Source organism: Cotesia typhae, unplaced genomic scaffold, assembly GCF_013202065.1.
Source record: "Cotesia typhae breed Kobodo isofemale line unplaced genomic scaffold, CoteBio_Ctyphae contig_26, whole genome shotgun sequence".
NCBI classification, from domain to species: domain Eukaryota; kingdom Metazoa; phylum Arthropoda; class Insecta; order Hymenoptera; family Braconidae; genus Cotesia; species Cotesia typhae.
In genome coordinates this window covers 2398276-2415223 of record NW_027423732.1, presented here as the reverse complement: position 1 = coordinate 2415223, position 16948 = coordinate 2398276, and the positions used below count along the sequence as shown (strand labels likewise).

General features: G+C 30.6%; 1 protein-coding gene and 1 long non-coding RNA gene across 3 annotated transcripts in view; one reads left to right on the top strand and one right to left on the bottom strand.

Moving 5' to 3' along the window:
* LOC141525380 (uncharacterized) overlaps positions 1-2211 on the bottom strand; it is a 14931-nt gene extending 12720 nt beyond the window's left edge. The window contains exon 1 of the long non-coding RNA XR_012478844.1: positions 1865-2211. This is a non-coding gene — a long non-coding RNA (uncharacterized LOC141525380). The remainder of the gene's footprint in view (positions 1-1864) is intronic.
* The window catches only part of LOC141525358 (uncharacterized), a 26034-nt gene extending 9086 nt beyond the window's left edge, over positions 1-16948 (top strand). For both annotated transcript variants that reach the window (XM_074239818.1, XM_074239819.1), the window contains exons 2-9: positions 4491-4583; positions 4653-4859; positions 7437-7615; positions 9425-9559; positions 10583-10961; positions 14267-14417; positions 14500-15043; positions 15132-16948. In XM_074239818.1, coding sequence (XP_074095919.1) covers positions 4544-4583; positions 4653-4859; positions 7437-7615; positions 9425-9559; positions 10583-10961; positions 14267-14417; positions 14500-15043; positions 15132-16301 — 2805 coding nt within the window. In that variant the 5' untranslated portion in view covers positions 4491-4543 and the 3' untranslated portion in view covers positions 16302-16948. The remainder of the gene's footprint in view (positions 1-4490; positions 4584-4652; positions 4860-7436; positions 7616-9424; positions 9560-10582; positions 10962-14266; positions 14418-14499; positions 15044-15131) is intronic.

Here is a 16948-nt window from a genome sequence, read left to right as displayed (position 1 = left end):
TTTTTAAATTAACATTTTCTTCGTCGCATAGTGTATATATTTTTACAAACAAATTCACCTTTTATTCAAATAATTTGTTAATAATTATTTTTTCTTCTTCAAAACTATTATTTAACAATTTTCGTGAATTATTTATAACGGAGAATTATTGTGTTGACTTTGAAAAGAGCGGAATTAATCAAAGGTACGACAACCTTTCCTCATGAATAAAATATACGATGGTAATCTTGAATTTTTAAAAAACTCGTCATATGTGTCCTTATGTGTCTTATGCCTACTAATAATCTTGTAGTTATTATTATATACGTTATCAGTGAATAATTGCGATATAGATTTTTTTTCTTCCCACTAAGAAAATTAAAAATTTTCAAAAATCGGGAAGTTATTGGTTTTACTCCGTTTTTCAAAAATCGCGTTTTCATCAGACGTTTTGAGGTCCTAGGAAGCTTCCTTGAATGTTTTCGCGATGATGTCCGTACGCGCGCGCGCGCGTGTGTGTGTGTGTGTGTGTGACCCTCTTATAACTTTTGAACGACTTGACCGATTTCATCGCGGTTGGCACCATTCAAAAGGGCTTTTGAAATGCGTTGAAAACGCAATAAGTGCAATTTTGAGCACTTAAGCAAGGAATTAGCGGGAAGTTGCAGGGATGGCCTTTAGGCTCAACCGTTTTCCTAGTTTTTTTTTTTTTTTCTGGTGAGAGGCAAAGCATAATTTTCGATTTAAAAGTAATTATTTTAAAAACATTAGAATGACAGCACTCCGAATTTGAAATTTCCCAATTTTGAATTCAATTTTTCTAGATAATTTTTTTCACTAATTCATCTCGAGATTCAGTTCAAAATTTATTTGATGTAAGAGATTCAAAGTAATCACTTTTGCTTAAAACTTTTTTTTTTCCAGCGCTAATAGATCAGAAAATATCGACTACTCTACACGTATGACTGTTCTAGCTTTACGGTCACTGGTTTTAAAGTTCGAAATCTGGCATTTACTTACAATAATCGACAAAAATAAATTATTAGAATATTTTTTAAATATTTTAGAACATTAAAAAGATTTGAATTGTTGATTCTTTCATTTCTTTAGGAGAGTACTTTTTTATTTTTTATAAAATTTTCATCTATAAAAAATCTTGATAGTAAAATTTTATTTTCTTCTTAGTATTATATATATTATATCATATTATATATTATATATATATTATACATTAAAAGAAAATATTGAAAAAAATCTCATTTTCCAATAGTTTTTACAACGTCTGTAATCTAGCGCTTTAAATGTACACTTTACCTTACAACAACGCCTGCGAGAAAATTTTTTACAGTACCATCTATCCTCAACTTGTCGAAACTCTTTACCCGCAAAAATTCAAATTCAAATAATGTGTAATAATCTATGAACAACCCAAATTATAAAAATTTTTCGAAATCATTGGTAAAGACCATATATTTCCTGGGAATAAAAATTAATTGACTATTTTTCCTATTTAATATCATATATTATAAAAATATGCGAACATATAGAAAATTAGAAATCGTTAAATCGTTATCTTTCACTTCCGGTAATAAAACTATCAATAATATTTTTTAGGATTCTTTTCTATATTTTTTATCACATTAATTTTATAATAATCCCCCCTCCCCTTCTCTTCCACCCCGCCTAATTACAAGAACAAAAGTAGCTGAAGGAAAAATATTAAAAATTTAACAAAAACGTTTCGATACTACACAAAAAAATTTTTAAATAAAAAATACAAAAAAAAAAACCATAACATTTAAGAAAAAGAACTAAAAATGTTGCAATATCGTGAGATAGAATACGCGAGTGAAAGGCATATATTAAACTCAATAAGTTTACTTACTCATGACTTAGGCCTATGCTTGTATTAATACTTTATCGTCAGTGCTCTTATTTAGCTCTAAGCAATTTAATGCCAACGTTGTCTATTATTCGCACTACATCATTCTTCGTAAACACACATATTCATCATCTCTGTCTGTGCATGTATGCACAATAACCTATAGTTTAAATACATAAATAAGCAAACACTTTCATATCGAATTACCAAACACATACGTTGTATTATTCAATAATTAGCTCTGTTATTTCTTTAGTTTTGAATAAGACAAAGGATAGCTTTTTTGAACATTAAATAATTAATCAATTACTTGCAGGTGAAAAATATAATGATCGAAGAATTGTCCAGTGAATTGTCAATGAATTTTTAATTATTCTCACGGTACTCAGGGTCAATACGGAGAATTATTGTAAATTATTGACGGTATTGACATCGATCCAATGTATTATTCATATTTTATTTATTTACTTGTTTATTATCAATCACCATATTGTATACCACTATTATAAATATGGCATCAATATGAGAAATATTTTTCTCTATAACAATGAAATGTGAATAAATTGTATGGCAAATTTACTTGAATAAAAATGGTGATTTTTTTTGCATCAATCTTGGATTTGAAACAAAAAAAAATGGAATTAGCTAGAAAATTTTAAATTTTTAAAAATTTGAAAATTTATTATTTTTACGTTCTGGTAAATTTTTCTGTTTCTATATAATACGACTTTATGTTTAAAATTTCACCATTTTTGCGATTGAAAGATTAGATCGAATGCGATAAATCCTATTTAAATCGACTTGTTCAAGAAACGATTTCGTGAGAAAGTAAAGTTAGTGAGTTTTATAAAAAAAAAAGTTTACAACTAATGAACTTAAATAAAATAAAAATCGATCACACATAGAGCGAAAAAATGTTTTAAGTCGTCGCATTCTTTGATAATTAAAACATACCCAATCATTTTATTTATTCATGAATATTGGGTAATGTTTATGGGTAACGGGAACCAAAAATGTTAAAATATCACACACCAAATTATCTATATGTATTTAAATTGTGAATAAAAGATTTTTATCGAACTTGAACTTGAATTCAATATTCTTATAACAAAAATATCATTTTACATACGCGGAAAAAAATTACAGAAAAAATTACACTTCCGACATTATAATACAAGACCAGACTTTCAATATCTTTACTTTTATAAATTATATACATTTTAAAATTTACGTTGTTACATCGTAAAAATTCGTATATTGACTAATTTTATACGCATTTTTACAATGTAACCGTCAATTTTAAGATGTAAAATTATGAAAGTAAGGATATTGAAAGTCTGGTCCTGAATTATTGTGACAATTGTCATTTTTCCTACAATTTTTTATCCATTTATCGAGTTGATGTAATAAGTTTATAAATATTATTTGCAACTTTTTTTGACAAAATTAATGAGTCTAAATTGTACATAACTTAAAAATTAATCCTTAGATTATTTAATTCTTTTTGAAACTAGCATCTAATATGATGAAACTGAAAAAACGAATAAAATAAAATTTATTTATTCATTTCTTTTAATAAGACTCAACAACTAGATAGCCAATGACAGGATCACTTAATACAATCATTACAATTTAAATAGTAATAGAGTAACAACAGTTTTTAGGATCTATATAAAGTAAATTAATTATCATAAACGTAAATAATAAAAAAAAAATTACTTTAATATTAAACAAATGACAGAATTCATTGACGTAAAAATAAGTACTGACGCAACTACAAAGTTTCTCGGTGAAGTTAATGTAAAAACATTTTATTACACATAGAAATTTTTCCTATTTTTCCAATGGTAACATAAGAATTTTTTCCTTATTAACATGATAAAAATATCCATGTGACATAGGAAAAATTCATTTATGATTAAAAAAAAATATAAATCGAAAAAACACCATTATGAAATTTTCAGGATATTTGTAGAAAATATCGGAGTTTCATATGAAAGAAAGAAAAAAGAAATTAAAAATAGTTATCATCGAGAAATTCGGAGTTTTTTCGGAAAATCTAAAAAATAACGATGAATATAGGTTTGAATAATTTTTTTCTATTTTTTTTCAAAAAGAACATTTAATAAAAAAAATGTTGAAAAAAAAAAGTCCCGTTAAGTCAATTTTTGAAAAAGTTATTATAATTTAAGCCACACCGTCTATAATCTGCTGGATTTTTAATTTTTTCGAAATGTAAAGCAAAATTTGAAAAGAATTTCCTCGAATTTTTTTTATCACAAACCGACTGTATATCACTGTTTAACTTTTAAATTATCTGAAATTGCTTGAATGAGAAAATTGTTATGTAAATTTGTAATTATTAAATTAAGTTACATAAATTTTAGTAATAAATAAACTTTTCCTATGTTACATGGATTTTCTATCATGTTAATAAAGAAAAAATTCCCATGTTAACATTGGAAAAATTCTTACGTCAACTTAAAAATTTTTCCTATGCAAAAATAGGAAAAATCTCTATTTTTTTCGTCGTGTATTTGTTTCTATAAATTATCAATTTTTCAAAATTAAACCATAATTTCTTACTAGTTATGGATTAAAAACAATAAAAAACTATTTTTTGTTGCAGAAAATTTCAAAATCAATTAATTCAAAAATACGATGCTAAACTGATACTTAAAAATGAAGTCAAGATACATGACAATTGTCTTCTTCACCTGTTGTAAGTATTTTTTTTTCATCCAATCATATTTAATAAGATATTCGATAAATTAATGATGACAATTTTTAGTGTCAGGAATCTTATGTCAAGTGTACAAAGCTGGCTCAACTACTAGCAAAAATAGCGATAATCACGTGGTAGAAGTAGTGGAAAAAGCACCGGACACCGAGCCAATTAAAAATGAGTTAATAACGCAAACTGTTTATGGTTTTCTCGATTTTACAACAACTATTGGCAACACTGTAATGGTTTTTAGTCCCAATAGCGCTCCAGCAGGTAATTATATTTCTTTTTAATTTATTTATTCACGGTGTCCTTGAAGAAAAATCCACTGAGCTTTATATAATTCATAAAATCATATAAAGAAATGAAAACACAGCAGGTAATTAGACTTTGACAGAAGACATGATTTATGTCGTGCTACCAGAAAAATAAATATTGTAATAAATAATAAATAATCAAATAAACATCTTACGTTCGCTGCCCAAGGCAGTTCTTTCGGCTATGCCATAAATTGTCGGATCAGTATAAGGAAGTAATACAAAAATGGCTACGAGTTTTTCCGAAAAATAAAATTTCATATTTTTTTCGAAAGTTAAAATGTGATTTAAGTAGAGCGGACCTATCCTTGAAAGGGCGTAACACGTTACAAAAATGCTGTATCTCTCAATGATGGTAGTACTTAGGAATTTATTTTAAAATATATATAACAATAGATTTACATCATCGAGGGTCAAAAAGTATTAATAAATAATAAATAAATTGTCTGGTATATTTATGCGTAAGAGAAATAAAGGCGTGAAGTGATACGTGTGTTAACTTTATTGCGAAATGTGTCAGGGTTTCTTGTTGAATCATTCATCAAAACGTTTATTCATATTATATGTTGAATATGTTTATTTTAAATTTTTAATTAAATTGTTTAATTGATGAGTTTGTTTGAGTGTTCTTACGCACAAAGACTATTTTTGCGCGTTGCAACCCGCTATGGTAGTTACTTTAATGAGGGACTTTCGTAAACAGTTATAGTTTTAATAACTGTTATTTTGATGAGCAAGATTCCGCCTACTGATAGTTTGATTCATTTTTTGCATGATGATTTAAGTTAGTAGGTGGGCGTTTTAAAATTTTTTAGAATAGTTTAATTAAAATTCGCTGCCATCTGGTCTGTAAAGATCATCCGGCAAAAACACGTTTTGTTTTATTCATCCAATTTTTATTATAAAAGTATCTGATTGTTACAGCTAGAAGAAGAACATGTTTAAACAGAAAAATAATCTAACCAAATAAGATTTTTTAAACCAGAGCAAAAATTTCGACTTAATTAAAGTCAAAACTTCTTTGTCCAAAAATTGTTTTCTTGGTAAAAGTCATAACTTTCTTAGCCTCTAAACCAAATTCAACGGCTCAAAAATTAATTTTGTTAAGACAATTAGTGTATTTTTCACAATTCAATGCAAATCTTTCAGCTGACGATTTTTAGTTAACGTTCAGAAAAAATTTCACAACAAAACCAAAAATAAATCGAACCTATAAAAATTAGGAAAACGATTGACCCTAAAGGCCATCTTTGCAACTTCCCGCTAATTCCGTTAATACATGGCCGTTTTTTTGAGCTCTTCGAGCTCAAAAAGATACCTTTTCTGTGCTTTTGCGCTCTTTGAGCTTAAAAGTCTGATAGAAATTTCATAGAATACTATTTTTTGGATTTTTAAACCGCAATAACTTTTGAATGAATAAACCGATTTTTACGCGGTTGGCAGCATTCTACGCAGTTTTTAAAGCCTCATAAAGAATTTCTAAGTTTCAATTGGTCAAACTAGAAATTTCGGAGTAACTCCGAAAAAACACTTTTTTCGGTTTTCTTTCGTTCACGATATCTCTCGAACGAATCAACCGATTTTGACCGGATTGGCGGCGATCGACGTGGTTTTTTAAGGTTGAGAGCTGATTAGTTTTTAAAATCGATCAGTTTAGCCGTTTGAAAGTTATTCCAAAAAAACCACTTCTGAAAAAAATTTTTTTCCTATTTTTTTTTAGATTTCTCCAAATTTCTCAAAATCTATTGGTCCGAATCGGTTCAAATTTTCAGTAAATCTAAGTTTGGCATAGCCCTTTCGAATGGCACTAACCGCGGTGAAATCAGTTCAACCGTTCAAAAGTTATAAGAGGGTCACACATTCGATTTTCGAAAAACGGGGTAAAACCAATAACTTCCCGATTTTTAAAAATTTTCAATTTTCTTAGCGGGAAGTTAAAAACAATTTTTTGAGCCCTGAACAAAGTATTGATGCAGATCATAATGTTTTTCTCGGCTCATAAGCATGAGGTTCTCAACCTAAGAAATCTTACGCGGCTGAAAATTGTTGTGTTGACACGTTGAAAAAAAGATTTGATGCGCTAAAAAAAAATTTGTTAAGTTGTTTACTGATTAATTTAAAAATAACTCTGAATTGTCCGCGATATAACTTTAACTCCGATCTTTTTGATTACAAGTATCCAACTCTGTTTACTAAGCTATCCGTTCTAAACGGGTTCTCTTTTACTTTCATTGACCTGCGGGGGAGTCCAAGATAAAACTCTCTTGGCTCAAGACTCTACTGAACTTGGATTGAGTAAGCAACATTCTTCGCTCGAGAACATTCTTTATTGTATCATAAAATAATAATTTATAAATTAAATAATTTTACTATCCGCCGAGTGCATTATGAATGGACTGACCTGAAAGTTTTTTTCTTGATTCAAAGTTTAAAATTCAAAGAACTAATTTACTTTGTTCAATAAGTTTTCGGCTTTCGTTCCTCACTAGCATAGTCGCAATAATTGACTACAGGAAATTTTTTTACTTTTTAGAAGGTGAAAAGAAGACGACGTCATCACCCATAACGACAAAACCACCTGTGATAAAGAAGAATATAGACATACAGCCGAGTAAAATCCATAAGAGTACTAACGAAGAGACGAAGAAATTGAAAAATACTAAAATAATTGTCAACTCAGTTGTGCAGCAGAAAAATGAACCTAAAATAGTGGTACGTATAAAGAAGTCAATATCTTCAGATTAACCTTAGTGTTAAGTATCGTTTAATACCATTGTTACATAACTTTTCATTGCTGTTACAAATCACGTACTTTTTCACCGAAAAATAAGTAATACAAAATTTAAAATACCTAGTAACCTGAATTGAAAAGTTATGTTATTTTTCACACAAATTTCACTTTTTTTTGTATTACTTAACGATACGTATGGTTTCACAAGGATAAAAACTATCCGCCTCTGCTTACTTCTGGGGTAATGCGCTGAACCACGCTACAATGTTCCGGTATTTTGTACTTCGTATAAAAGATAGTTTGGTCGTAGTACGCTAATATTGCTGAAAAAGTTTGGATAGTCCCAAAATGCCCGACTGAGAATATTCATTGAATTTTTAATAAAAATATAATTGATTGCTGATTAATAAAATTATAAACTAAAGAAGGAAATTTGTCAACAAATTGAGTATAATCTAATCACACAAGCGCATAGAGAATAGATTCCTTTCTTTTTATTGTTTATTATAGTTACAAGAAACTGAATTAGATAGCAATTTAAGTTCTATGAATCTTTTTGCCAAAATAAATCTATGGTAAAGAAAATGATGTAAATATTGGATTTTTTTTTTTTTTTTTTTTTTTAATTAGTTATTATTTAGAGTCGGTTTTAATTGCTGTGGTCATATCACCGACTTTAACTGTTGGGAGTGGAACGTTGGGGTCTTTTTGGGATGTGAAAATTTTAATCTACGCAGCAAAGGTCGAATATCAACCAAGATGGTTTCAAAGACCAGCTTGGGATTCGAACCCAAACTGGGTTTAGGCCTTGCGCCTTAGACCACTCGGCTAATATCATCCGTTTTTTCAAATTATTATTTTTTCAAGTTGCAGACATTCTCATAATGTTGGACAAGACATAAATCTACGGTTTATTTTGATATTTTATTGTTTTTGTTATTCTAGAAGAATTTTTGAAAATTTAAGGATTAGTCTTCATGAAATTTTCTATCCAATAGTATTCATATTTTTGTGATAATATGCACTAACAAAAGTGTAACAATAATAATAGTTGTAGAGAAGAGGCAAAAAAATTTCAAGTGACGCACTTTTTATTGTTCTTCATTTCATTATGAAACATTTGATCAATTTTGGTCTTCAATAACTTAAGACGAAATAAATTTATCAAAAAATGATACAACAATATTTTTTAAAAGATCAAATTCTTTACAAAAGCGCAGCATGTTTGTTTCGATATTCTTATCTGTTACCAAGATACAATCCTTCAAAAAAAATTTTTTTTTCGTCTGTTATAATTCATAAAAAAAAATTTTTTTTCTTATCTTCTCAACCCCTCAACTTTTAATTATAAAATTTGAAATAATTGTTATAATATTCTATGTTATCTGTAATTTACCAAAATGATTCAAATCGAATTGCTAATAACCATCCGGTAACCTCTAACTTACCATTCATAATAAAAATAAAATTTTTTCCTAATATAGACTCTAAAAACAGTAATTGTACGTTAGATCACGTTCATATTATATTTTCTCGTATAATTGATTTACTATTTTATTGCACAACAAACCGCTAATCGGCTCATAAATCCTTTTCTACCACAGTCATCTTTGTGCTAAGAAGAAAGAAATAAAAAGGACATTTCTCTTGCACAATTCGAATACATTTAATCCATTATTTAATTATCTAAATTTGAATATATAAAACTTAATTTTCTGCAATTAATCTTCCGAAATCTTTTTGTTTAATATGAAATTACGCCTTAAATAAATTTTTTTCATCATCTTCAGTCGACTAAAAGTCCCATGTCATCTGTGATGCAAGTACACCCGAAAGAGGAGACTGCTGTCAAAAACAATTTGGCTGAACCCGAGTATGATTTCTTATCTAAGCAACCAGCTGAAATCGTTGACGAGACATACAAGGTAATGATTAATTTTAACTTCTTAATTGTCCAAGATTTCATCGGTAGTAATTAAGCAATTGTGATCATGATTATAGTTATGATTATTATTCAATTCATCGTACGGTTTGCTATTAATGCAATGTAATGGAACCAGGTGTTTACATTATAAAAGTATAAATATAATAAATGTAAGGTAAAATTGTGAGAAAAGAAATCGTTTGGGATTAGATGTGAAGGAGTCAGACGCTCGAGCCGGATCGAGAATTTACAAGTACCTCATCATTTAATCTTCCTTTCGCTTTTCAATGCCATCTTACCCTGGAAAAATATATATTACGTCGAGATCTATCATAGATAATCTGTATTTTTGTCTTGTTTTTATTCCCACGGTTATTTTTTTTTTTCATTTCCGTATTATACTGCACGAAGCAAAAAGTGACTGCTTTTGAAACTTTGAAGAATTAATTAAGCCTTGTAATTTATAATTCACTTTTGTTTTTAGTTTCTAATTTTAGAAGCGACTTGAATTATGTTTAATTTAGTAGAGTCGAGGTTAATTGAACTAAAAAATTCTTTAATTACTCTCTTAAAATGGAATTTTGAAAAAGATTAGGATTGTTGGTTAATAAATCTAAATAACAGTTGACCCTGTAAAGTAGAAAAGAGTTAACTTCAATCAAAAACATTTTGGTATTCAGAAATTTGTTCTTAAACTAAAAAAACTATTATTAGTGATTGAAAAAAAATTTGTTAATTTAAAGCTATATTACTAAAATAATTATTCTCTAAACTTAAGAAATAAACATTTGAGAGCACTAAATTTATTGGAATTAATTTTTTAAAATAATAGAAAAATATACCGAAGACCGGAGTCGAACCCTGATAGGACCGCTCTCTTGAGAAAGAGTGTCACCGCTTTGCCAACACAATATTCGTCCATATGACTTGAATCAGTTAATTATACGATTCAAAAATTTCAAGATCATTTCAATATTTTTTTTTTATTTTTTGATGCTTCCTCGTAAACATATAATTTTTTTAGGTAATAAATTTAACTCCATCATCCAAACCATCATCAAAACCTCGACCTACATCGAAAAAAGATCGTGAAAACCCAACAGGTCTGGTGACAAAACTAGGAGGCACTATTGTCAAAGATGGGCTCACTACAGTCCATGAAACTTCAGTAATTGGGACGTATATCAATGGTAAATACGCTCAAGTACTCCAAAGTACCTCTAGAATTCTCAAGCCCGGAACTCCAGCGCTTCCGGAGCAGAAAATCCGTCCTTCCCATCCTCAGAAAATTCTCAAAACAATTGGACCAGCTCACGGAAAATATAAGACGCAGTTGGAACCGACGCCATCTTTGCCTGGAGACTCTTCTTTACCTTTAGAAGAACTGTTCAGCGCCCCTTCAGGTTAGAATTATTTGAACATGTTACATTTTTTTTTTTTGTATTCCGTATTATAATTCCGTACTAAGCACAGAAGTGGTAAGTTATATTTAAAAATATTAATTTTAAGGATTAAATTTAAAAATTTGAACATTTTTTTCCTTATAATTCAATAAAATAAGTAAATATTTTATAAAAAAAAATAGCCGTTTCTTCTTTTTTCATGATGTATATAAAAATATTAAGCTGTATCAGGAAAACAGAAACACTTTTTGTTTTATTTAAATTAAATGCATAGAAAAAAAATTTGGTGTCATTGCGAGAAGAAAATTTGTGCGAAATATTTAACACTTTTTTGCGTTGACAATACAAAAAATTGTGTCAAATTTACACATAAAAGTGTGAAATATGTTACAAAATTTCTTGCTGCAACGATGCAAAATTTTTAACTGTGTATACTAACAAAAATCAAAGTATGCACAAGATACATTGATAATACCTCAGTAAAATTGACGAGTTTCAATGATTTTCCTCAGTTATGTCTATAAGAATGCCAACCAGTCGTATTGACAATTATGCAACCAGTCTTGAGTTCTTTTTTCAAAAAATTAAATATTTATTCATACAAATACCTGTTTAAAGATAATATATTGTTGATTTCATTAAATTATTTAGCATAGTTTAAGTTTAGTTATAAAACGATTGATTGATTACAAATTATTAAAATCTTAACAAATTAACTACTTGCTGTCACATGCTTGAGTATTATATTTAAGTAAAAGCTCGAGAAGGTATAAAACTTGTATTTGTGAGCTCGAGATATTCAAAATATAAAAAAAGGCCAATTTCAGACCTTTTCGAGCTCTACTATAACCGGAAGTTCAAGCAAGAGCTTGAAGAGTTAATATTTTAATTCAGATTTTTTTTTAATTAGCCCAAATTAAAATACAATTACAATTGTTTACGCGTTTGTTTCTTTGTGATATTCAATTTTGTAATTATCATATGGCATGTGGTCCAGTGCGGTTTTTAACAATGAAATTAGGTAATTTTGTTGATGAATAGAAGTTACACAGTATAAAATGTTGTGTGAAATCAACACAACTTTAGTGTTAGAAAAAGTTTACACGGATTTATGTGTTAAATTGTGATACAAAAAAAAAAATGTCGAATTGTTAATATAAATTTTAAGTGAGAATATTGTCACAAAAAATGAATAACTAGTCTAATAATTTTTTAAGTTTCAATGTTGACATAAAAAAATATTTACGAACACTGACGAGATTCATTTTTATATCAAATCCTTCATACTATTAGAATAATTTGTTTTTTTTTTTAGTTAAGCTGTTGATAACTAAACTTATCTTTATTAACTTCCTACCAAAATTCAAAAATGAATTCCGATTTATTTACAAAAAATTAACAAAATAAAACCAATTTTAAGAATTTTTTTTTTTTAAATTGTTGATATTTGTTGAAAAAGCAAAAAAATTATTTTTTTTTTTAATTAATATTTATGGTTCCATGTGTCTTGATCCCCGGACAAAATATCCCCGGATAAAAAATTCTCAAAGTAAATATCTCCAGACAAAATACCCCTGAAATAAATATCCCCAGACAAAATATCTTAAATAATTAAATTTTTCAATGAAACATTTCGAAATAATAATTACAACGAATACCACATAATTAATTGTTATCAAAAAATTTATTATCAATAATACAAAAAATATAATTTTTCTGAACTGCAACTGTCAAAATATAAAATAAATTTATTCATACACAAACACAGGTAATATCGTTGCGCCCTTTTAACATGGTTTTTGTGTGTTTATTCGACATTAGACTAACAAAAATGCGGGTAATAGTGTTGTGTCCTTTTAGCATGGTTTTTGTGTGTATTTATTCGACATTAGACCAACACAAACGCGTATAATCGTGTTGCGCTCTTTTATTATGATTTTTGTGTGTATTTATTCGATATTATTAATCTTAAAAAGATTAATGTTTATATATTTAAATATTCTCTCGCAGTGATATTAAGTCTCAGGGATATTTCGTCCGGGGATATTTATTTTGGGGATATTTTGTCCGGGGATATTTATTTTTGGGATATTATGCCGGCGATATTTTGTCCGGGATATTATGTCGGGGATATTTTGTCGGAGGATCAACACGCCAGATACCATATTTATTTAGAGTCGGTTTTAACTGCTGTGGTCATATCGCCGACTTTAAGTGTTGGGAGTGGTACGTTGGCAAGGATCAAATCTCAATCAAGCTGGTTTTTAAGACTAGCTTAAGATTCAAACCTACGTTAAAAATTATTTCATTTTTGTAATTTTTAATTATTTTACTAAATTTTATCCAAAAAAAATTTTTTTTCTTCCAAAACTAATTTTTAACATAAAAAAGTGAAGATTTATTTGTAGCAGTCAATAATTTTAAGCATAAACAAACTATAACTCTGCGATTGATAACAATTATCATTTTTTCCTCATCAATCAATCAAATTATAAGTCTACAATTACATATTATTAAAATAGTTTATTGAAAAAATTTTAGAAAGAAATAATTCATCATAAGTAAACATTTGTCGCATCACAATCTATTTTTTTAGTCAATAAATATTACTAATCGAATTTTTGATTTTACATTGGTAATTTAAATACCATGGATGAAAACTCAACATTTTAAATGTATGAAATCTATTTTATATTTAGCATGCTCCCACAGAAGAATGATATATTTTAAGACATACTGGGAATATATCCTGAGATCCTTATATAAAATTGAGATGAAATGTATGTGGCATCAAACTATTCGTAACGTGATTGGTCGAATATATCATGAGCATGAAAATATATGTAAACGCTATAGTAAGGCGCGCGCTTGCGCGCGCAAATTTGAATTCTAGTGTATTTAAATTTGACCAAAAATACATACTAAAATATATACGCATGTCATATACCTGAGAATATTAAAATTGAAGTAAACATCATCGTTATTTGGATCGGAATTTAAAACAACTAATATAAGTTTGTAATCAGGAACATATTTCACGTACATACGCCCCCTGTCAGAATTTTAAGGTACTATGCGTATTTATCTAAGTATATATATTTGTGGGCAAATTCGAATACATCTTAGACTATATTCCTAGTATATATCTTAGGATATATAATTTTTTTCATGGAGAAGACAGGTTGTACACCAAATTTGATCCCCCTAATGTATAATTCCAAAAGTTTCTCGTTTTGTATTTTTAGTCATACAAAAAATAATTAATTTTTCAACAACATATATGTTTACAATCGTTTTTTTCTTAGGAGCAAGCGTAAAGGTGACACGCAGACCTTCCAGCTCGCCACGCCCGAAATACCGTAACAAGATAATCGACGACCAAGATAATCACGAAGTAACTCCACAAGGACGAAGCTATGAAAAGAACCGTCTAACTACTGCACGCCCTAGTTACAAGTAATAATTATTATTGTTATTAATAATTAATATTCTCAGCTATTGTCATAACATTTCAGCTAACGACCTCTTTCTTCTTCAGAAACCGCGCCCAAACGACAACAACAACAGAAGCTCCAGCCCGTCGTCGTACCAATTTCCGTCCAGTAGGATCTCAGGCGCCATCAAAAGCTCAGCGACCAAAATCCGAGCAATCGCCGGTGAGCCTGCCGAAATCGAAGCTCCCAAGGACTCAGGGCCGCTGGGCCTACAAGCCGGCCCCAAAAGCGCGAGTTGCAATTCGCAAGCAGGTAGATGATGAGGAAAGGGGCCCCGATGTGGCGACTAATGAGCCGGCGACGATAGCATCAACGGAAGAGAAACCGACAGTTGCTTCTAAGAAAAGCGATGAGAATGTTTCAGACGCGGAACTAGATTCCAGCGAATCGGAACAGGTGCCATCGTCATCTGACTCGGGATCATCTGGATCTGCAGGAAATCCTCCCATAGGAACCGTGCCCACAGATCAGAATGAGAACGACGCGATCATACCCGCTGAGACTATTAACGTCGAGATTTCCACGCCCGCTGATATGACTGACATGTACTATCTCATCGCTACGATTAAATCTCCGTATACATTCCAGGTAAGACAAAATTCCAATTATCTCATTAAATTCTAAAAGAAGTTTTCTGATATTATCACGTGAGGTCCAATGAACTCTTTGCCTCTAGGTGGGAACAATGAAGAACACGCGGTTTATTACCGTGACATCAACTCAGAAGAAATCGTTCGCCACAGCAGATCCTTCAACCACCCCAACCCCCACTGAACCATTAACTGAAAACATCTTAGCGAACACTGCAGCTGCTTACGAATCCTCTCTGCCTTTGGATTCTTCGATCGCCACGCTCCCTGCAATCACCCTGGAGTCTGGACAGATGACTCCTCCACTAGAAACCTTAACAGAAACCTTCACTACCACCCAGACCCTGCTCAAAACTTACTTGCTCCCCGTAGTAGCCAACGGTAACACAACCCGTCACACCTTAGTGCAGACCTACAACATTGCTCGCATGGTAACCGCGATTAAAACACTCCCGCCATCAGAAATCTATCAGTTCATCCCCTCGAAAACACTCAATGAGTTCAACTCTAAGCTCGACGAAGCTGGTAGCGAACTTCACCTCGAGTTGGACTTTGGAGACGACGAAAACGATGACGAAGACATCCCTAAGCGCGTTGTGGTTCCTAACGCCCACGAGCCAGAACTTGATGGTCTCAAAGGAACGAACAAAGGAACCAAGCAGAATCATCCAGAAGCACCATCTCCCTCTTCAGACCCTCAACTACTTCCCGAGTCTGCGCAACATCTTGCGTTGCTCAACTACTTCAACCAGGCTGCACAAGTGATTACTACCTCCAGGCCCATTGTGGTCCTCGAGACCGTCTACGAGTCTCACGTGATCCCGTTGGTAAGCAACGGCAATACCGTGTTTTCTACCCTCTCTAGACCAGTGGGAACTGTTCCAAGAACTTCCTACGAACTAGGAACTTCAACGATTGCACCTATAGCTCAGCCGATCCAACAGATGCCCCAGATTCCTCAGCTTCCTCAAATTCCTCAAGTTCCTCAGGTGCCACTGTACCCTCCCCAGCCCCAGTTCACTGTCACTACAGCCCCGATTGTCACTCAGACCCTCGCCACAATTTCTGACTCACGAGTCCTGAAACTCACTTTCGGCGCGAAGACCGCCTACACCACCCTCTTCTCGACAAAAGTGGTGCCCACTGAAATCACCACTTACGTCACCTCAACTGTTCCTGTCCAGCCTACGGTACCTTCTTTCCCCGGGTTCTTTGGATCTCCGGTTGGATACCCAGGGTATCCGTTTGTAGGTTAAGTCATTCATTTTTTACTTACATTATGTACAATCTGGTGCTAGGCTACATTTTTCCATTTTTATCTAATAAGTTTATAGGATCAAACGCTATAACTTCTCGAAAATCCGATTTTTTAACTTAATTTTTTCAACTCTCATGTTTGATTGATGCGAAAAAGAATTTTCAAAATTTTTGCTCAACGTTGTTTTGTTTAATTACAATTGTCACATTTAATTTTCGATTTTTCTGAAGTTATCAGGAAATAGCATGGTAATCTACTTTTACCGGATTGTACTGTATTACATTTATTTATACAAATAAATTGCTCAGAAACTGTAGCTATCTGGGTTAGCTTACATATTTGTTTTATATAAACAATAAGATTTGAAAAATATCAGAAAAGTATTGTACGTATAATGGCTTTAAAAAAAGAAATTATTTTCAGACCAAAATACTTGAAATTCTGTTTAGAAGTCTATTCTTCGCGTAATTATATTAATTTTGCTGCTCATAAGAAAATGAGCCGGGTTCAAGGCCCGACGATGATGATTTCTTAAATACGTGCATTTATAATTAAAAAAAATTTATCTATATTGAATTTTATGCCAGTTAATTAGAAAATATGTTAAACTTAGACTTATATTTGTTATAGTTACTACTTAATATT